General features: G+C 39.6%; 1 protein-coding gene across 9 annotated transcripts in view; it reads left to right on the top strand.

Moving 5' to 3' along the window:
* The window catches only part of LOC145986675 (putative fatty acyl-CoA reductase CG5065), a 138,759-nt gene that overhangs the window by 85,525 nt on the left and 31,709 nt on the right, over positions 1-21,525 (top strand). For 4 of the 9 annotated variants that reach the window (XM_083120962.1, XM_083120965.1, XM_083120963.1 and 1 more), the window contains exon 2: positions 19,401-19,481. The exons of the other annotated variants lie outside the window; for them this stretch is intronic. In XM_083120962.1, the coding sequence (XP_082977088.1) occupies positions 19,412-19,481 (70 nt within the window). In that variant the 5' untranslated portion in view covers positions 19,401-19,411. The remainder of the gene's footprint in view (positions 1-19,400; positions 19,482-21,525) is intronic. 9 annotated transcript variants of the gene reach the window in all.

Here is a 21,525-nt window from a genome sequence, read left to right as displayed (position 1 = left end):
TAATTTTAGAACCAATCAAACGGCACACGGTCTGTTTCCATTATTTACTAAGATTTTCGTAACTTTGCTGATTATATTAAAGCAATGCCAAAGAAGAGTGAATTGTGGGGAATTCCAATTTCTGGACATTTTATAGGAAAATATGAATGCAGTATGTTTATTTCTAGAGGCTTCTGTGTTGTGAGCAAATGGGTGATCTGAGAGTTTAGGTGGGCACATGCCCAGCCCTACCTTCCTGGCACCGACCTTTACCCCGAAGTGAATTGTGTTGTAAGGGGTGACCCAAATGTCAACCTCCCTTCCACCTAGGTAGTACACCTGAACTGCATCGTGCAGACTAGCGAGGCTCTGGCGTCTGACCCCACAGCCAGTATATTCCTCTGTGGGATTCGTGATTCATCCACCTCATCTCATCACTAGGGAGCGGAAGTTGATGAAATGTCATCTTTTTTCTGGCATCCCGGACACGATGCCCATTAAATATACACAATATTACACTTCGTCTAGAACCCAAAAAAGATAATTTTTCAGTGCATTGTTTGCATTTTTTTGCCAATTTTCAGGTTATAGCTCATTTTCCCCGATTTTCGGCATTTTTCAGTAATTTTTTGCAATATTCGGTGTATTGTTTTATCATATTTTGTCACTTCTTTCATTTTGGTAATATTCTTGAGCCTTTTCACCAAGGTGAACATAGATCTATATACCATCTTGCAGGATTTATTTTTCTTTACAGTGCCACAGAAACAAAACACACTACATCACCAGACAAAGATGCGAGAAATTAATGCACTTTACACCAATTCATTCATGTATTCGACTTTTTCATGAAATTGTTCTAAAATTATTCGGATGTTTCCATTGGACATCCTCGTTGCATATTTTAATTGAATGTGCATGTGGTATCATTTGGTGCCTTTTTTATTAAACCAAGATTCAATTTTGTTTAATTTCCTTTTAATTTCAATTTTTAACCTGAAACTAACAAATTTAATGGTATTTTTTTTTGCATTTTTTGTCATTTTTTCCTATTTTTTAGGACATTCTATAGGCCATATACCTATATTTGTAGGTCATCAACTTCCGCTTCCTACTCATCACCATTCATCCTCATCTTCGCGATTAGTCAGAAGTGGCAGAAAAGCGAAGTAAAATCAATCAAGGAACCAAAGTGGATTATTGGTATGGTAAAATTCAATGTGGCAAAGATAAAACTAAAAAAATATTTTTTTTAATTATTAAAAATATTTGCATTTTGGAAACCCATTCTAGAACACACACACATATAGTCAATACATACATGCATAAATTGTCCCCAAAGTGACCAGGTTGTGGGAGGGGACTGAGAAGTAGGTCGTGGAGAAAGAAGTGGTCCGTACGGGAACCGGGAGAAAAGATCTGCTCTGGCAAAGATAAGTGATTCCAGACACACTGAATGTGAAGCGGGTTTTAACGACGCTGGAATCGATACGTAGTGAGTCGTTTTTCCGCCGTCTTGAAGGGCGTATTCCGTTTGTATTGTGAGAGAGTCGTACGATTGCTGCTTCTGGTTAATAATGTTTAATAACTTCTTTGTTAATATTAAGTTTAACGTGTTGATCGTATGTTGTTCCGTGGATTTTTTTTATATTTTATATCCCGGGAGTATTTTTGCGCAAGTCTCGGTCTTGCATCAGTTTCATCCAATCATCATTCACCCTCCATGTCACGATTAGCCTAAGCAAGCAGGAAAGTGACACAAGAAGACAAAAATGTAAATACGATGTGTATGCATGTTTGTAATCGTATTGACAGCCCGTGGCATACATTAACTTTGGATTTTGATTTTAAAAGAAAGATAGCTGATTACATGATCATTGACGAATTAGCATGGTGTAACAGCAATACTTGCTAAGATAAATGGGTAAAAGGGGACTTTCGCTGAAAGCAGACTTCGACCCCTTCCACGTAGTACAGCATGTACTGCATTTTTGCAGCCTAATGCAGCTCTGACTCCTGGACCCACAGGGTTGTTTACTGATAAATTGGAATTACGTTTTCCCGGTAAACTTTTTTCGTTTTGGTTCATAAATTTGTCTTCACATCACTACATTTTTATGCACAGTCAATGAATATTACCTAGGTATTCAGGTACTATTATTTTTTTTTATTAATATTGAAGTATTTAGAATAAAGTTTTACAATATCATTTCATAATCTGCATTAAAAATTTCTCGTCTGTTTGTATTTTCATAAAAAAAGGAGATAACGTTTTCTAAATTTTACGTGTACAGCCGCCCCAATTCTCATTCCACGTCTGCATGTGGTGTAGGGGTTAGAGCAGATAGGCTAATCGGGACTGAATTACAATTTATATACGAACCACTATGTGGCGTGCCTCCATCGGGAATTTTAAGTGCTCCAAGTAGCACTGTGCGATATTGATATTTAGATAATCGATATATCGACCCGATATCGATATTCAAGCGATATCGAACAGTGCTACGTAAGAGCCTCGTCAGCTTTTTGTGTGTCTTCAACTCCAGCACCTTCTGTTCTTGTAGATTCATATTCAGTCTCCTTTAGATTAGCTGTTGTATGATGAAAAGTTAAATGATTAGCGCCATTAACTTGGCAATACAAAGTCTTGAATATGTAGAAAGTAGAACAAGTTGCTGAAAAGAATTTTAGCGTGGTTTTTCTAAACGGCATCTCTTTTGTTGAATACCTGCTTAGTTGTACGTAGCAAACTTATAATAACAGCTAGCATTTTACTGTTACATTTTTTCTATTAGCGCCGTATATGCAGCGTGGATTTTACATTATGCAGAACTACCACTCATTCACACACCTATAACTAAAGTCTGTGGTTTTCCTTGATCCAGACTGTGGCCTTGTGTGACGTCATCAGTGTTATTTCGTGTCCTCCCGTTTCGCCTTATCCCGTTTTGCCTTATTGCGTTTTCACCTCCCCAATACAATTTCAAATGATTTCATTTCGCCTTACACACAAATAAATTCCTACCTGGGAATATTATCGACTTGAGAGGTCATTCATAATGGGGGCGCAGAGCTTGTGATGTTGTCTACCTTGGCTCCTAACCTGTCGGTTAGGTTAGGTTAATAATACATTAATAATAATGACCCTTCATGTCGATAATATCTCCTGGTGGGAATTTTTTTGTGTGTAAAGCGAAACAGGATAAGGCGAAATGGGATGTCCCCTTTCGCATTAGAAAGTTAGTGTCAGATAAATCACGCGAAATTCTATTGGGGGAAGATGAAAACGCAATAAGGCGAAACGGGCCGTAATCCCTTATTTGTACGTACGAGGGGCGTTCAAGTCAAACCGGTAACTTTTAATTTTACAGGTATATGAATGTATGCTGGCATGGCGGTACTACACGCAGTAGCAAGTGACTAGTGTGTCCTATTACTGATAAGCGGCGCACATGTCGCGAGTCAGTCCAGAGACCCTTAATCAAGATGGCGGACAACAATGCTAGTGCGTGCATGAAATAGTGTGTAGTCAGTGGCTGCGATTGTGTTCTAAAACCCGGGAGGAAGCTGCCAAATGTGGGGGGGGGGGGCAAACTCCCCTAATCGCCGTCACTGTGTGTAGTGATGAAGTTTCTTGTGAATGAAGGCGTAATATCCGCAGAGATCTACAGAAGACTTCAAGCTAAGTATGGTGCTGAGACGCTCAGCCGCAGTAAGACATTTGAATGGTGTAACGATTCAAAAATGGCTGTACGTTCGTCAGTGACGATCTCAAAATGAAGCAGGCTGTCCTTGGATGGTTCAGGCGTACTGACAAATCTTTTTATGCCGAAGCTTTCCAGGTATTAGTTAAACGCTGGGATCAGTGTATAAATGTAGCAGGGGAGTACGTCGAAAAATAAATGCAGTTTCCACTCCTTGAAATTCGTTCCTTTATTTAATAAACTCTGAAGTCCCGGTTTGACTTGAACGCCCCTCGTATTTTCGTATGTGATGTGAAGTGATTGGTGGATAAGGATAATCTTTAGAAAATGAGATTTTCGTAACGACTCAGTGTCTGTGTTGAGAAGAACAAAGAGCGTATGTCGATGTATCTCATTCCCACACATGTATGTAGGTTGAATGAACTAATCGTAGCCGCTCCAAATGCTATTGACTATACCCCTCTATGGGCTAGAGTAATTTGATAACCTCTCTTTATTTGGCGTTCATAGCATGTGATTCCACACAGTTTCGTATGGTTTTGTAGACTTCGTAAGTTGAATTAGACGGAACAAATTAAAGCGATTGATTAGTTTTAGCGTTTCGTGTTAATTTGTGGTTCACTGCTCTCTTCCTTTCTGTAAAAAAGGAAAAACTGTAGGGTGAAGGGAAGTTCGTTTCATGTATTTCCACTGACGCAGGCAAAAGTTTGTCCTCTTTATGCGCACATAGGCTAATCGCGACTTGACCTACAGTTTAATGTGCAATCTCAGTCACTGTGCCTCCACCGGGGATCCAACCCGGGACCGGCTGACGCGGGCACAACAGTTTGAAGGGACGACTTTAACAACACAAAATTATGTCTAAGGTGCTGTATTTATACATTTAATCCGTATGTAGAAGAGAACAGTAATAATCTGAGCTCCCCCCTCCCAACTTTCTGCTGTGGATTTTGAAAATGGTTCACGAGATTGTGTAGAAAGCACTTGATTGTGTATCTTCATTTTGTGTAGAAAGCACTTGATTGTGTATCTTCATTTTATCTGCATGTGTTAATCTGCATTATGACACTCTATTGAAACTTTTTTAGCTTGGTTTTTCAAGAACATTGAATGAAATAATTTGTCAGTTTAATTGCATTATTGTTGTTGCTACTAAAGAGGAAAACAGCTTAAAAAAACTGAACGTTTTTGGACAAGTGAAATATTTGGAATTGGAACACAAAGATCAAGAAAGATTTTACACGATTCGTGTTGTGGAAGTGCAAGCTGGCAGTGCACCGCCGGCTAAAATTTGAACTATGGAAGTATAGCAGAAAGCAATGAAGTGAGTAATGATGGCTGCGAGAATAAACAATCTCGCCCGTTGCAAAGTACGGTTCAGCAGCAATGAGTGAGGGGAAAAGTAAGGTAATGGTGCTGTGAGTTAGCCCTTAAATGAGCAATTCTGTTCTGAAATAGGAATTTTGAAAATTTTGACAAATAACCACTAGTGGCCGCGGTGGCTCAGTCGGTAACGCGTCTGACTACCATGCTCAAGGTCCCGGGTTCGATCCCCGGCCGGTTCAAATCCGGGAACTTTTCTAACGGTGGAAGCGGCCCCGGCGCCCACCCAGCGTCGAATAACATGGGTACCTGGGGGAAACCCTGAGGGGTAAAGGCGGTCAGGGGCGTGATGCTGATCACATCACCCCCACTCACGACCGGATCAAGAAAGTGTGGGGCGTTACCCCCACACCCCCTATACGCCTTCATGGCGTGGTGCTATGCACAGGGGAACACTTTACTTTACTTTAACCACTAGTTTAGGTACACTTTGATGGAAAAAGGTGATTTTTTAATAATAAATAATGCACAATAATTTTTATGAGGTGGCGTTATATTTCCCACTGCCCAAATACACTCCTACAATGTGGGAATATTTTTACCACTGCTCAATTGGGCGAAATTATTTTAAGCCAATGGTTGAATATAAACATATAATCTGATCCATTATCACTATTTCCTATGAAAATTTGCAAAGCAGGGAAGTGCACACAATGGCACTTTACAATATATACAAAGAAATATACACATGAAATTTTTGTCATTTTTCTTTGTTGAGCATAGTCTACATCTTCTGATATTTTCCAGTCCTTCTGGCAAATGCTGCCCTACATTACAGAATCTCACTTCTTCTGGAACTCCTAATGTTTTGCCAGTCAGATGCTTTTTTCTATTTAAGAAGTTTGGATAAACATCATATTTCCTTGATGTGAAATCCTTTACAAGATATCTAGATACTGCTAGATTGAAAGAAAGATTAGTGTGCGCATTTGTGTTTCCTTGCTCAACAATATAACTATTGTACATAATATAACTATTCACAAGAGCAGCATGTAACAGAAAGTAAAAGATACGGAACCACCATTTCCGTGATCTTCTTGAAACTGTATAAGATTCGCGAAGCTGATCAAAACTATCAACACCGCACATGTACAGTGTGTAGTCCCTCACAGCAACAGGGCTCGTTATCAGCTGCTTGGTTCCATCCTTCTGTGTCCTATTCACTTGTACAGGGTGGCCAAACTAAAAGAGGCCCCATGTTTTATAAACAACATACAGACAATTCACTCATTTATTGTATATACAGAATACAGAGTAGGAAAGTATTATTATGAAAAACAACGTACTGAACATTCAATAGGTCAATAGTTCACAGGAGGTGCTGAAAATGTTCACCATGAACCTCGATACACAACTCAGCACGTCTCAACATGTTTCTGGAAACTTTTGCCAATTCATTTGGTGTTATTTCCGCAATCGCATTGCGAATGTTTGTTTTCAACTCTTCGATTGTATGCGGGTTGTTACTGTAGACCTTACCCTTTAAATTACCCCACAAATAAAAATCACAGGTCGACAGATCGGGCGATCTGGAAGGCCATAAACCTGGGGAAACTGTACGTTCTTCTCCGAAAGCTTCATGGACGTATGACATTGAAAACCGTGAAGTATGCGCCGTAGCGCCATCTTGCTGGAAAGACGCATACTCTCGTTCTTCATCCGTTAGCTGCGCTATGAATGGTTGCAACAATTCCGTTACATACACTTGCGAGTTCACAGTGTTGTGAAAGAAAATAGGGCCTGCAATCTGTTGGCCTGAAACAGCACACCAAACGCCTACTTTCAAATCATGCAGAGGCACCTCAAAGCGTTCCCTGGGATTGTCTGTTGACCAATAGCGTGTGGTTTGAGAGTTCGCGTACCCGCTAAGGTGAAACCATGCTTCGTCTGAGTGGAAGTAAAGATGAGGATCCAGATAACCATCAGCAACATTCGTGAGTAACCATTCGCAATAGTGTTGTCGTTGTCCGTAATCCGTAGGTTTTAATGCTTGCATCACTCTTACTTTGTATGGTCGCATATGTAACTGCTGCAACATGTTCTGGCATGACGTTCGTTTGATGTTTAGTTGGGAGGAGAGACGTCTAGTTGATTTCCGTGGACTCCTTACCATAGCCTTGTGAACACGTTCAGTATTGTCCGCCGAACAAACTGTCTTTACACGGTTACGTTTGGCGTTAGCGACTGAACCTGTTGCTCTAAATTTCGTGATCAATTTCTGCACAACACTTTTCGCAGGAGCAGCTGACTCTGGATATTTTATCGTGAACCTTTCATTTACAGTTTTAAATGATTTACATCCGAAGTACGTTTTCAACAATGAAAACACTGTTCGATTGACAAAGGCATTCTGCAGCACTTCACAACACGCTTCAAACAGACTACTGACAACGCAGCACTGATCACTCAATCGCTGCTCGACATCACGTGACCCCGCTCGAGCGCCGCCATAGCGGTAAGAAATAACAACACGTCATCACACAACGTGCGAAAAAAATTCTTGTAACATAAATGCAGCTCTTACTTGCTTAATGTTCTTTTTATATCACGTATAACGCGGGGCCTCTTTTATCTTGGCCACTTTGTACAACATTGTCAGGATTATGGGCTGAGGTAAGAAGGTTTACATGTTTCGTATATTTCCATTGGATAGCACAAACTTCATTCTTTACTGCAAATATTATGTTGTCCTTTTTCCATTTTGTTTTTTCTTTTCAAGACTTGAGGAAGATCTTTGCGGCTTTGCCTCACTGTACCACAAGCATATATTCCATCAAGGTATAGACTATGAACTAGTTCATAACTGGTAAAGAAGTTGTCAAACACAACAAGAATATTTGTACCATTTACCTTATTACACATTTTTTTTACAACTGGTACCCAATATATCACTTCTGAATCACTTCTGAGTCATCTTTTCCTGTGTAAATATCAAATTCACACAGGTATCCTGTATCTGCATCAGCCCTAGCCCACATTTTATAACCCCTCTTGATTGATTTCATCGGCATATATTGTTTCATGCTGGATCTGCCTTTGACACTCATCTACTGATTGACGATTTGAAGGATTGTATTTTGATTTGAATTTGCCATTCAGGGATTGCAGCAATGGCCTTATTTTATGTACTTTGTCATAAACTGTTTCCCCTCTTTGCTTTGCAGTTTTATTGTCATTACAATGTAAAGCTTCAAGAATTTTCTTGAAACGCTTACATGTCATAACTTGCGCTACAGATTGGACCCTGAGTAATGGATCAGACGACCAATACATAGAAACTGCAGGGATGTAATGAATACCCATCATAATAACAGTTCCAATAAAAGATTTAAGTTCTGTGGTTGTGACTGGTGTTCAATTTTGAAGACCTCTTTGAAGGGCATACAAATTTCTTTGCTTTACAAGTTCTTCAAACAATTGCTCATCAAAAAATTGCATGAAGTAGTCCCCAGGTAATTTGCATTTTTCATTAACAAGCCCTAATTGAGGCGCTGTTGCATTATCAAATGTAGGTAATTGATCAAATGCAGCACTTATGTTTCTACACCAACCATTATCACTAACATTAGTATCGCTATCAGTATCATCATCTGATAAAATCTCACCAACACTCTCTTCATTATTCAACACTGGCAAGAAATCTATATTTGTGTCAATCAAATCTCCTTCGGTGGAAGCTGATCTTCGAATCACTTTCTTTGCCATATAAGTTTCTTCATGTTCCGTTCACGGGTTTGATTCAAATTTTCTTCATCAGTTCTTCTTTTTCTTGTCATTATTCGTGGACTAGTTTCAGTAACGTTGCTGGGGCCTGCATGTGGAGTCATGCTCGCTGCTCAGGAATAGCAGAGGGGAAAGCCTTCTTCAAGAACACCAGCTTCATCAATATCTAAATCTCCTTCAGCCTCTGAATCACTGGGACAATCTGGGAGTGAAAATAGGATACTCAGGAGCTTTTCATTATTGTAGTGTTTGGCCAACATCTGGAGTAAAAATTATTTATGCCATTAGGAATATGATATAATTATTAACAACTAATACATTTATGTATTCATAAACATATTCATAAATCAGAGCAGTGACGTGCTAAAGGGTGAAAGGGGGAGGGGTCATAACACACCATTAGTCAGAAATCCTAATAATAAAGATATCTGGAGGATTTTGTGTTCTTTGTCTTGTCTACGTGTGTCATTGCCTCCTCATTATCTTCCTCGCCATCGCGATTAGCCAAAAGTGTCAAAGAATGACGTAAAATACACTAAATAAAATTTACTTACTTTATACTGTCTATATTTTTTATGTTATAGACAAATATAGTAAAACATGTATATGTGACGCAGTTGTATCTGTAGTACACTTTACTTGATTTTTCGCCACTAATCAAAACAAATACATTGACTTCAAGTGTAAAATAAATCACTTCTCCCGTGGGCAGCGGGAAGCATTCTCCCACCAGCATGTGCTTCGCAAAATGAAATTTCTGGAAGCACATTTCACTCAATTTGAGAAACGTTACCCAAACATCTAACTGAAACATCACACCTACATGTAGCAATCTAGGAAGAATTCAACATATAAACATACCTTTAAAAATAAGATATTCTCCCTGGAGGCTCTGTGATTGGCATAGAGCATTATCTGGTGCATTCACTGCTGCAGGCACCAAACAAACCAAGAGCGCACTGCAGCATCACTTTCTTAGAAGTTCCAGCAGACTGCAGCACACAGCACAACATGGGAAATATTTCCCCACTACCCTTTGTAGACGAAGAAAACTGGTGGCCAGTGGCGGCTATTAAGGGTGGCGAGGGGGGCAATTGCCCCCCACTTTTTGCCACTTTTGCCGCCGCACTATGCTAAACCTAATCTACAAAGGGAAATATACTGTCTTTGTCCCCCCCCCCCCCGTTTTGGCGCCATGCCCCCCTCCCGGTTTTGGATCCAAATCGCCGCCAACTATATTCCCTTTGCCCGTTAAAGGGTTAGCGAAGGTCGTGCAAATGTTCACGATGAGGGGAGAGTTGGCAAACGTAGTGTTCGCGCTGATGATCTTGTTGGGCGTGCGACTGCGAAAGACAGAAAAATCGTCGTTTCACAAATTAGTGTTTTTGCCGCGGAAATTCTAGAAATTTCCCAGGCAACAATGTGGGACTGTGGGAAACCGTGTGCACGAGGGGAAGATTGTTGAAAACTGCATTGCTGAAGTGGCCGAACTCCCAACGACGAATACATTTTCGTTACACTTTTTTTTTTGTAACCAATCTGCCTTTACTTTTGAAATTCACCTCGTAGTAGCAATGAATATACAGGTTGTCCCATATGTCTAGGCCCATAGTAGTTTTCAGCGGGATGGCGTCCCTCCACATTATGTGCTGAGAGTGTGACATTACCTGAACACACCGTTGGATTGGACGCCAAGGATGAATGAAGTGGCCTCCAAGGAGCCCAGTTCTCACTCCGCTTTTATTATTATTATTTTGTCGTCCACCTGAAAGCCGTGGTGTACGAAGTCAAAATTCAGAGCATCTTAAAGAATTCGCTGTGCAAGTGTGCCAGCAAATTTCTGCGACTATGATCCATAAAGTGTTGCAGTAGGGGAGATTCAGTCTTCAATTGTGTATGCAATACAATCGCGGATATTTTGAACAAACTCTGTAATTCTACAGTTTTTTCCTGTGTGTGCAGATTTATGGGACATCCTGTAGTTTTCTGTTGATGTAATTTTGTTCCGAGAGATAGTTTATTTTAAAAATCGAGACGCATCCCTCCGTCGCGGAGTAGTGAGCATAGAACGCTCCGAAGCCAGATGTCACATGTTCGAATCCTGGTTAAAGCATGGGATCACCCATTTCGTCAGTTTTCATTCATCCTCGTCGTCGCGATTAACTCAAAAGTTAGAAAAGTGACGTGAAATAATCGAAGTAGAACGATGAGAAAAAAAGTGTTTGATCCAAAAAGAGACATGGAACAAAAGAAGCGTTGACTGTTGCTTGACTCAAGCATATAACAGATCTCAAGTGACGTCACGAAGTTTGGAATTGTCAGGGTAAAATGTGCGAGCTAAGGGCAAAGACCTTGTGGATAATGGCAAGCCACTTAGTACCGATAGGTGCAAATAGAAGTTGTTGATCCAGGAAATAGGTTGGGAAAACAGGGTCGTGTCTTGTCCAGCGCTTTACTTCAAGATTCACAATGAAGAATAAACGTTAAGATCGAAGAGTGACTGTGGGCCGGCATAATGGTACCAGAGGAATTGTAAGTTTGAAACTGACATTCTGAAAATATCTTCCTCGCTTGCCTGATTTATAGTAAGTGAAGTGGCTTGTTTTTTCGGAATGTGTGGGTCAAAAACTAATACAAGGCAATGTAGGCTGTTGTAAGTCTCATAAATATAGCTGTAGCATATACGAAACAATTTCATAAACATTGTCTACTTTAAATGAGGTAGTAGCTTGCAAAAAAAAAATGTAGGAATGCTATTCATAGACTTTATGCAGTTCACAAAAATGATTAAATATTCCAAGAAAAACATTGGTGAGTAGTAATGCTAGTTTGTGATTTTAAGCCCTTTATATATTTAACAGAGTTGGTAGTGTTTTGTTTAGTTAATATTTACGTAATGGAAAGTGAGCTTAAATATATTTGAATTACTTAGTCAGCGTCTACCGAACAGGAATTCATTGAATTCCGGAAACAGACATGAAAAATCATATTTAATTCAACTCTTGAACTTTCTAGGTCTTTCTTTAGCTGTGACCCTCAAGCTTCATTGAATGTTTACTACTTCTTTGAGACGTAGTCTGGGGAGGGGGGGGGGCGCACTTTATTTTAGACGACAAAAAAAAGGGGGTCTCAATCGCTTAATGGTTAATTCTAAATTTCAAGGGATGAGGGTGATCATTTTTTTTAAACTTTGAACCTGGCATTGAAATTAACACTTACATTAACGTACGAGTACTTCTTATTGTTAGTTTTAGACAACTCGCTGGAGATGATTACCAAGAAAGAAAGGGAGAGATGGCCCTTAGCTTTCCAAGGATTTGCGGGTTGAAAGTGAGAGGGGGTGGGGGGTCGTCGGTCGTCATATACTTTTATGTTAGTTGTTAACTTTCGACGTCTTGGCGCGGGCGGATCCATAAAGAATTCACATACTCGGTAAGATGTATAAGGGAGATATTCGCAGAATGTAAATACAAATTAAGATTATATACAACGATAATTATTTTTGTCCTTGAATGTTTGGAAAATTCTCCATGAAAACCTGGAATTTTAATGAATATTATATGGGCACGAAAAAGGAAAAGTACAATACTGTAGTGTGTGAAATATTAACTTTATTTGCTTCTATTACGTAAGCGGCGTGTGCGTTGGGGTGGGGTGGGAGATGTATTTTTCGCACAGTTTCTACATAAAAAGATGATGTTTAGCTCATTAAGCAGCAAGCAACATAGATAAAAAAAAAAAAAAGAACAGACAACCGCACCTCCCAGGGTATACGTAAATAGGTAAAGTAATTTTGATTTTCATATGTTTTACCTTCCAGTCGACTAAAGTTTTGATCGAGGCATTAACTCGATTTCTCAGCCATTGACAATTCTCAAATGGTTTTTCGTTTCGAATTTGAAACTGCATTTTCGGTAGAGAGCGATTATTTTCAAAACATCGCCGGCAGGGCCGACGCAAGTCATTTTGCCGCCCTGGGCGGTGGCGGCAGATGCCGCTCTCTTTCAACCTCACTCCCCCCCCCCCCGTCATTACGCAGTAACGGGAAATTGAAAATCAATATATTCCTAAGTAAAATATCAAACTATAAAATAATGAAACTTGTTACGCCATTTCAATACTATTCGCTCGAACACAGTTCAACTTTAAAAAAATGCGACACTAATTGTATATTATCATTATATTTTATGAAAACTCTCTCTTCTCTCTCTCTCTCCCTCCCTTAAATGTAACAAGTATTAGGAAAGAAATGAAGGCTTGACTTCATATGTTTACCGTTGTAGGTCTGTGATATATGATTGGATTTGTACATATAATATTCCCAGATCTCCGTGTGGGTGATCTGAGGTCTGAATTATTTCCTGCGTTGTCCCCGCATAAAACGGCTCTGGGGTTCACCCATGCAACCCTAGGAGGTAAAGGCGGCCGGAGAGTGGTGCTGGTCACATCACCTTCAAAATGGCCGAGATCGAGAAGACTTGATGACATGGTGCTATATGCACATTGAACTTTACCTTTGCATGTAATATTATTTTTCATATAGTGCTATCTTGCATAAAATGGAAATTAATTTGTTTCAGACATGATTGACCGAAGATAGTATTTTTATTAGCCTTAATTTCCAAAAAAAAAAAAAAAAATACTTTCTTCGCCACTTGCCACGGTTACCGACAAAGTTAATAAATTCGAAGTTCTACACTCACATTAGGTGCAAAATAATGACCCTTTATCAGTTTAAGGTCTCCTTTGGTGTAATTGTTTTATTATAGCCGAAAGCACTTTTAGTTCATCTTTTAATTCAGTAGACTTCATGTGTTAACATTCAGGGAGTTTTCTACACTTTTCAAACAAAAGATCAGATGGCATGTCTTTATGCTTACTAAAATCATAAAGGAAGTTGAAAATTCACTATGATGTTTAAGCTGCTCAAATATTTTTCTTAGAGCTAAAATAATCGTCTAGGACCTGGTAATAAAAATCAACTTTGTACCATTTTTGTGGATCTTGGAACAGTTTCATCATACTGAAACTACCGCTTCTTTCGATTTCGGTCCTGTACAGTGTTGCCTATCTTTGGATCATCTATATCTAAATTCGATGCCAATTCTTTCTCATCAAATGGGACTCACAGGTCGCCACCCCCCGACGCCACGAGTTGAGGGAGGGAGGCCCTGCCAGGCTGCCGAGTAGGGTCTAAGATACTCTGAAATGTTTCATCACTCCTGTATTTTTCAAAACGCTGATATGTTTGCAAGAAATCATCTAACAGCATGTAACACATCATAGATTAATGTTTTGAAGACATTTGCTGATTACATTACGTGGAGTAAAAAGTCATACCAGATAACTAGTGAGCAAAGAAATGTAAAGCCACGCAACTGGTTTGCAATACACTGAGCCTGTTATGCGATCATTTGGACAGTTTTATTGTCGCCAATTATTTGAAGGAGCGCATCATAGACCTCTCCCACTTGATATCTCAAAGGAGTTAAGGCATCGAATCTGCTTTCCCACCTTGTGGCACTCGGTGGTTTTGAAGTGAGACTACTGATATGTTCCTTCAAAACGGTGGGTTGACATATACGGTATTAACTTCCAAGTTATATAATATAATATTAAAACTTTCAAGTTTTAAATAGGCTTATTTTTTTTCTCTTTTGCCGCCCTGGAAATTTGCCGCTATGGGCGGTGGCACGGTTCAACCCCCCTTTCCGCCGGCCCTGATCGGCGGCAGTTCTGCATCTGCAGCTTGGGAGCGAGTTGCGGATCCCGAGGCACCCAATCACCTAGCGCGGATCCTGGCAAGTCGCTGACGTCATCTCATCCCAGCACCTATCGTTCGGGCTTCCGCTCGCACTTTGAATTGTTGGTAGGCCTGCTTACTAGACCGCGCAATCAGCTGGAGACGTTGCGGATGTTATTTGACTTTACCAAATGGTGACAAAACACAAAAGCTTTGCGCTAAGTTTCGGGTCACCCGGTGCAAAGCCAATTATCTGTCTGTGACGCAGACACTCTATGCTCTGCTATGCCAAGAATATGTGCATTTCAAGGTTAGCTTATAATTATTTTTGTGATTGTCGAAACCTGTGGCTTTACGCCCAGACATGTATGGCACTTACTTAACACTGCATAGCTGGTCCCGCGTGGTAACGAGGTGTCAAATTATAGTAATGAATTTTTCATTTCCCTTTTTTTAAAGTGTGCGTCACAATCCTTTAGAGGAGGATTGTGATAATAATATGGAGTCCAAAAGGTAATGGACAGTTGGGAAAGGTAACGTTTAAAACAAGATTACACAGAAACCTGAAAGGCATTGCAATAGTAGAATTCCTAGCGGTACGGAGCAGTAGTGGATTTTTTCGCTGTTATACAACACGAACGTAAGTAAACTTGGTTTTAGTACAATACCTTTGTACTATCAGGTGAAAATAGCAGTTTTTGTAAAACGTTTGAATTCTTACACTGCTTCCGAGATCGAGACGAGAACGAGCCTTTTCTCATAGTAGCAGTGCTGTTCCCTGACAACAACCACACCATAAGTCCCCAACTATCTGTAATTGGCAGTTCTTTCTCAATCGTGTAATATTTACCATCGTCAAAGTCTCCACATTATCAGCCATCCATCTCTGCCTTGGGTTTCCTTTTTTTTCACATGAATTTTCGACGCCTTGAAAAAAAAAAAATCGGATCTTGGTTTCTCGCCCTGAATCACTGGTATCACACACTGTCGCAATTAATTAATAAACAGTAAATTTGACAGAGTTCCCATTGTCCTCGAAAAGTCGGGGGATTCAGTAATAGCGTTCCGAAACCTGGAAAAATCAAGGAAATAAAGTGCTTTTCCTGCTTGCCAGAATTGGAACTGAAATCACATTTCACTCTTCCCTCCCAACTGATTTAGTTTTCGGGCAAATATTTCGTATAGAAATGCTTTTATTTTTACTCTTCGTGCTTTTTTTTATTTATTTATTTTCAACGAAATTGTATTAACTTAATTCATTTGATTGTTGATTTGGTGTTTTAAGTCCACTTTGTGCACAGTAAGGCTAATCGGGACTGGACCTACAGTCAGTTTTTAAAGTGGGATCCGAACCACTATGTGCCTCCACCGGGTATCGAATCCTTATTCATTTGATTCACATGCAAATTTCAAGACGTGGCAGTTAATTATTAATAGGTTAAATCATTATACGACGGTGTGGAGAGTTATTTAAAGTATGTGGAAAAGGGGATTAGTTTCGTGAAATGTTTGGGAACTTTGCGTGACGTAATAATTAGATATCATTGTAGTTATCACGAAATCTCTCATATCGGATGGGAAAATTTGGGAAATTTTGAAATTATGCAACAGTTTTAAAGCATATTTATTAAAACAAACCGAAGACAATGAGCAACATGTATAAACTTATCTCTGAATAATCAGGCAGCCAACCTGTTGGTAGGTCTGAATAAGTCGCATGGAAAAGCAATCTTAATTTAGTCGAAATTTTCCTATTTCTTACATTATTACTTCTTCACAGAACAAACCGAAAATAAAAACCCTTTGTTAGTCATTTTTCCACATTAGTTTCTTTAAAATGCGGTCTTGGTCTCGATTCGAATGTTCCGGGTTTGAGTCTTGGGCTAGAACCAGTCTTAGCCTTTCCCAGTGCGTGATCATCCTCACGACTGACCAGAACTGGCAGAAAAGCGACGCAGAATAAAATAAATACAGTCAATTAACGTCCCGATTCAAAACAGTTTCCATACAAAGTTTTTTTTTTACCAGTTAGACACATCTGGCAGAGAACATACTTTATTCAAGGCCGTAATAATAACAGTTGAAAATATTTTATCGTAATTTTCTGTCAAGAGAACCCATGTGACTATTCCAGCGCAGTATAGTTGCTCAGGTAAAAAATGCGAAGGTACGCCCGTCCTACATGGCGAAAACATTACATTGCGAAGAAAGTATTTCCTTTTAAATTAGCGACGATCGATTTGTGTAACGATGAAAACTGTCAATATGGACTGCGAGTGCTGATTGTACCTTTACCACGCGTGAAAAATTGGCTCTAATGGCTTGCGTGTGGGGGACACGAGAGAAACAAATGAATAATGAAACTTTCCTTAATGGAGGTCCCACTTTACAACGAAGGATTCAGTTTATTTAAGAGTACCATTGTTTTTAATGCGTAATGACAGATTTTGTTTAACTTTTGCACCATACCTACAAAGCAAACTTGTTTATTCCGTGCAGTGCTATGGGAGGGAGTTTTCTTAAATTTCTGTTGCTTACTACCAGTGTGTGGAAGTAGTAGTTACTTTAACTCAGTTGCAAGTAACTGTTACTTTTTGATTCTTTAACCTTTTGGCTAATCGAAGGGACACTCACAAAGAACACCCATGCCCAAGAAGGGGGGGGGGGGAGATTCTAACCAGAGATTACTCGCATCGTGCGCTGTGCTAACCACTACGCCACGGTGGTCCGATTTCAACACTCGAAACGAGACCAGACACAGCGGGACAGTCATTTGTAGACCGAGAATGTGTTCTTCTATTACTCCCATCGCTATTATTAACTGTACATTTAGCTGCTTTTTGGGGTATGGCAACATCAATAACAAAAATAAAGATTTGTTGCATTTCCAATTGATTCCTTGCACATGTTTTCATTACAAGATTATTTTGTTGGTTCTCTCCCTGAACCCTGGCGTGAATGCTATTATTGTTCTTCCTTTAGTTTCAGAAGAAAGCAAGTGCTTGTTTTATTAACAGTGTGCGTCTTAATAAATGTGTATTTTTACAAACTGTACAATTTCACAAAAACTTAACTAGATTTAATTTATTCCATTTATTTTGTGAGGTAGGAAGTGTCTTTTCATATTCGCTTTGACGATGTTTAAACATTTTATTCTGATTAAAGCTCTTGAACCATGTGAAATGTGTCGAATAATTGAAAAGTTTAGTTGTAAAAGAAATATGATGTGCTATTGTTATTGGCTGTATTGTGAATGTGCTAAGGTTTCATGTTACGTTGTGTATTGGGCAAATTTGTTTAGTTTTGGTTTCTTGACATCTAGGATCGGGTGGTTGTCACGAATTCAAATCGTTCTTTTCTTTATTGTGTTACGTGTGTACGCAGACTCAATTTTGTGCATTTTTACAAAGCATAATTTCAGAAGAAAACTAAAATCAGATTAAATTTCTTCCATTTCTTTTGTTTGCGAGTGTACATCAATTCTGGGTTTAATTCAATACAGTTTCTGCTGACATTTGTAGCCATAGTTGACGCGTGACCTTGACCGATATACCACAGAAAAAGAGAGCGTATTCCCTGCAAACAGAACCAGTGATGATAAAACTGTTGATGCCATCCCATGATTTGATAATAAATTAGCTTTAATCTTTCGTAGTCACCTGTTCCGAGTTTTCATAGGTAAACATGTGTATTTGCTTTGCTTTTATCAAGGAAAAGTATTAAGTTTAAAGTATATGATCACTGAAGGATCTTAAGTTTAAAGCATACCCAAATATATGGAATGAGTTTTTTTTTAGCACCATGTGTATTCTAGCTCTCTTATGAAACCACTCTCTTGATTTCATATTCATGCATCTCCATCATTTTACATTATGTTACTAATTGTGCACATGCTAACTCAATTTGAACTCTGCTCCGAGAAAGTATACAAAGCTCTTTGTATTTACTTATGAGCAACAAGACATGAAAACAACAACACAAATCCAGTTCAAATAGCCCTTGTTGCCTTTTCAACCTGGCTAAGTCTGTTTCCAAAAATCTCAAGTCAACCAGATCTCTTTCTCACTGAAGTATCTTGGCCGGAATTTTGAGGATCTGAACTTCAGCATATATTGAGGAAAACTACGAAATTTATTGTTAAATATCAAAGTGGCGTGGGTTCGATCCCGAGGGAAGATAAATTGTTCATATCCAAAGTGTAGGCTCAGTTTTAGCCTGATTCCCCTAAAAAGGAACACACACGAAGCTTTAGTGGCTTGTAATGTGAGGTAAAAAGGTGTTCTCTATCGTTTTTTATTCTTTCGCGAAAACTGTTGAGAGATTTGAAAAACCTTCTCTCTCACATTCTCTCTTCCTCTCTATTTGACATTTCAATACTGGGCCACCCCTGATGTTCATCACAATCAGCCTTCAACCGTCCTTAGAGCAAAATTATTTTCGTAACATCTTTGGCTGTTATGCATTTGAAGCTTCGGAACGAGTCACAACTCTCGAAGCAGCCAATTAACCAAGCGAGCCACTGACGTCATCTCAACCCAGAACCTATCGCTACGCCCCTTGCTCAGGTTCTACACGCCCACTAGGCTCGCTAGACAGACTCGCGCAGTCAGCTGGAGAGGTTCCGAAAGTAATTCGACTCTACTTTCAATTCTCCTTCTCAAGCCTCTGATCATCCTCATCACCCAACTCCCTCTTTCATATCTCATGTAGCGTTCTTCATAGTACTCTTTTGCGTGTTTGGTCCTGTGTAAAATATGTCGGTAAAAATACAATTACATTCAAGTTGCCTGCTATTTTTAAATTTAAAAATCCTCGCACGTTTTTATGTTAATTTTTATTTACCTTTTTTTCTGTTTTTGCCCTTCCAGTTTGTCCCGAGATGAGAAAAGAGGCGTACAACGCAATTGCCGAGCCTAACGGCAACGCTGGGAACGAGAGTGTAGGCTCAGGTATTTACGAAGCACCCTGTACTATACAAATCCAGCACTTCATCCCTCTTCTCTCTCTTTCTGTCTCACAACGCCTTTCGTAGTTCAAAGAGTAGTTGCACTTTATTTTCCACGTAAATCAAGCATGGGAATTATGTGTGCTTGACGTTGCAAACAAAAGTACTCGCTGCAGGAACAAGGTTTGCCATCTGCGTACTGCGAGTGAATGTAGTTGGAAAAATGGATCAGATATGGCAACACTGCTTCGTATGACTGGTACTTGGAATCTCTCAGTTTGAATGAGACGCTCAAGAGAAAAGACGTGTCCAATGCCTCCGGCGGATTGACTAGGTGTATTGTTCGAACATTGTATTTTCGGATATAATGATGTCACTTGTGATGAGATTTGAGCTCTTGCAAATGATCCCTAAAACAGTGGAACGACACCCTATCTCCACGGCACGGCCCAATGTGTCGTTCTTTCACAAAACCGTGTCTCCAGATTGTGCGCGATGTGGTTAACTCAGACGTCAAGGGTCCCGGTTTTGAATCCCGGCATGGGTGTCCTTTGCGAGTATCCATCATTTTCATCACATATCCTCATCGTCGCGATTTGGTAGAAGTTGCATTAAAGCGACGCTAAATAACATAAATCAATCGATCCAGATGGAGCGATGCGATCCTTCAGCTACAATAGTGTGATTCCGGGAACTTTTGGAATTCATGTCTTATAAGAATGAGGTATGTTGGAAATGTTCAATCCTGTATATCATGAAGAAGACATTGCGTCTAAGGCTGATGTAATATATCACTTCTAAGTACATTTTCTTTCTTTCTCTCTCTCTCTCTCGGGGACGGGGGTTGCCATTAGGCTATCCTAGGGGCCACGAGTCCAGGGGGCGCAAAAATTAGACGCTGAAGTGATAGAAGTGACAAAGACCATCGACTATTAAAAATCCTTAATATTGTCATAATAATAGCAAAATAAAACATGCTAAGTCCTTTTTCTCGTTTATTTCATTAAAGAAGGTAGAAAGGAGGGGGTTTCTAGAGTTTAAATAACTTCTAACGTCATAACCCAATTTTCAGAATATAAAAAATTGTTCCTCGAAGAAACGAATGTAAACATTTTTAATACCAACAATTGAAAGTCAAATTGAGGTATATTGACGGTTGAAATCAACATCCTTCTTTCTCAGCTCATGGTCACTGTGGCTACCGTAATGTAGTGTCGGTTTCTTTTTCTTTGGTGCGTGTGCTGTGTGTGGCGAAATGCATAGTGCACGTGGCGCTTATATAAACGAAGATGAATGAATAATTTTTAATCAGATGTGTGTATATTTTAAAGTTGTAAAGTTGAAAGCATAGCGTAGGGGCCCAAATTTTATACCCCCACCCCCTGCTCTCTCTCCTCTCTCTCTCTCTTTCTCCGCCCTGTCTATGTCTCTATCTCCACACTTTCAGTTTCCTACACATTTCTTTCAAAGAGTTTCCGCTGCTTCTCCATCTATCCATGAATTGCGACTTTAACATCAAGTTGTCTTTAACAAGACTTTGCACTCTCAAAAGGACGATGAGAAATCGATTTATAATAAGAGCAGCTGGCTTCCGGAAGTAATCATGCGCTAGTTGGAGCCACAGAGGATAAGCCTAAAAGTTAAATGACATGTTTCGCCCGAGCGTGTAGACACGAAAGGAAATCGATGACAATGTACTTCGTGAAGATGGGAGAGCTGATAAAAGGCGAATCAGGTGTGCGCGGCTTTTTTTGTTTACGGCATGGCATTCCAAATGTAGAATTGCGCTTTGTATTTCATGGATACGAGATAGTGGTCTATAGAGTGGATCAAAACCTGAAATTAATAGTCTTCTGTTAATGGAATTTTGCCTAACTATTTTGGAAGAAAGAAGCGGACAGTGAAAGGAAAGTGAGGAATTTGCGGACAGTGCGTTGATTTTTATTTCTGCTTCTGCGTGGCTCGAATTCAGTTTCTGAAGAAGCAGACAGTACATGGTTTATTTTCCTCGCTCTATCCAGCCCACGATCAAGGCACCGGGAAGATAA

The sequence above is a fragment of the Lepisma saccharinum genome, chromosome 4 (genome assembly GCF_977018435.1).
Source record: "Lepisma saccharinum chromosome 4, izLepSacc3.1, whole genome shotgun sequence".
NCBI lineage: Eukaryota > Metazoa > Arthropoda > Insecta > Zygentoma > Lepismatidae > Lepisma > Lepisma saccharinum.
Note: the sequence above shows the minus strand (reverse complement) of the source record. Positions and strands in the feature narration are given on the sequence as shown.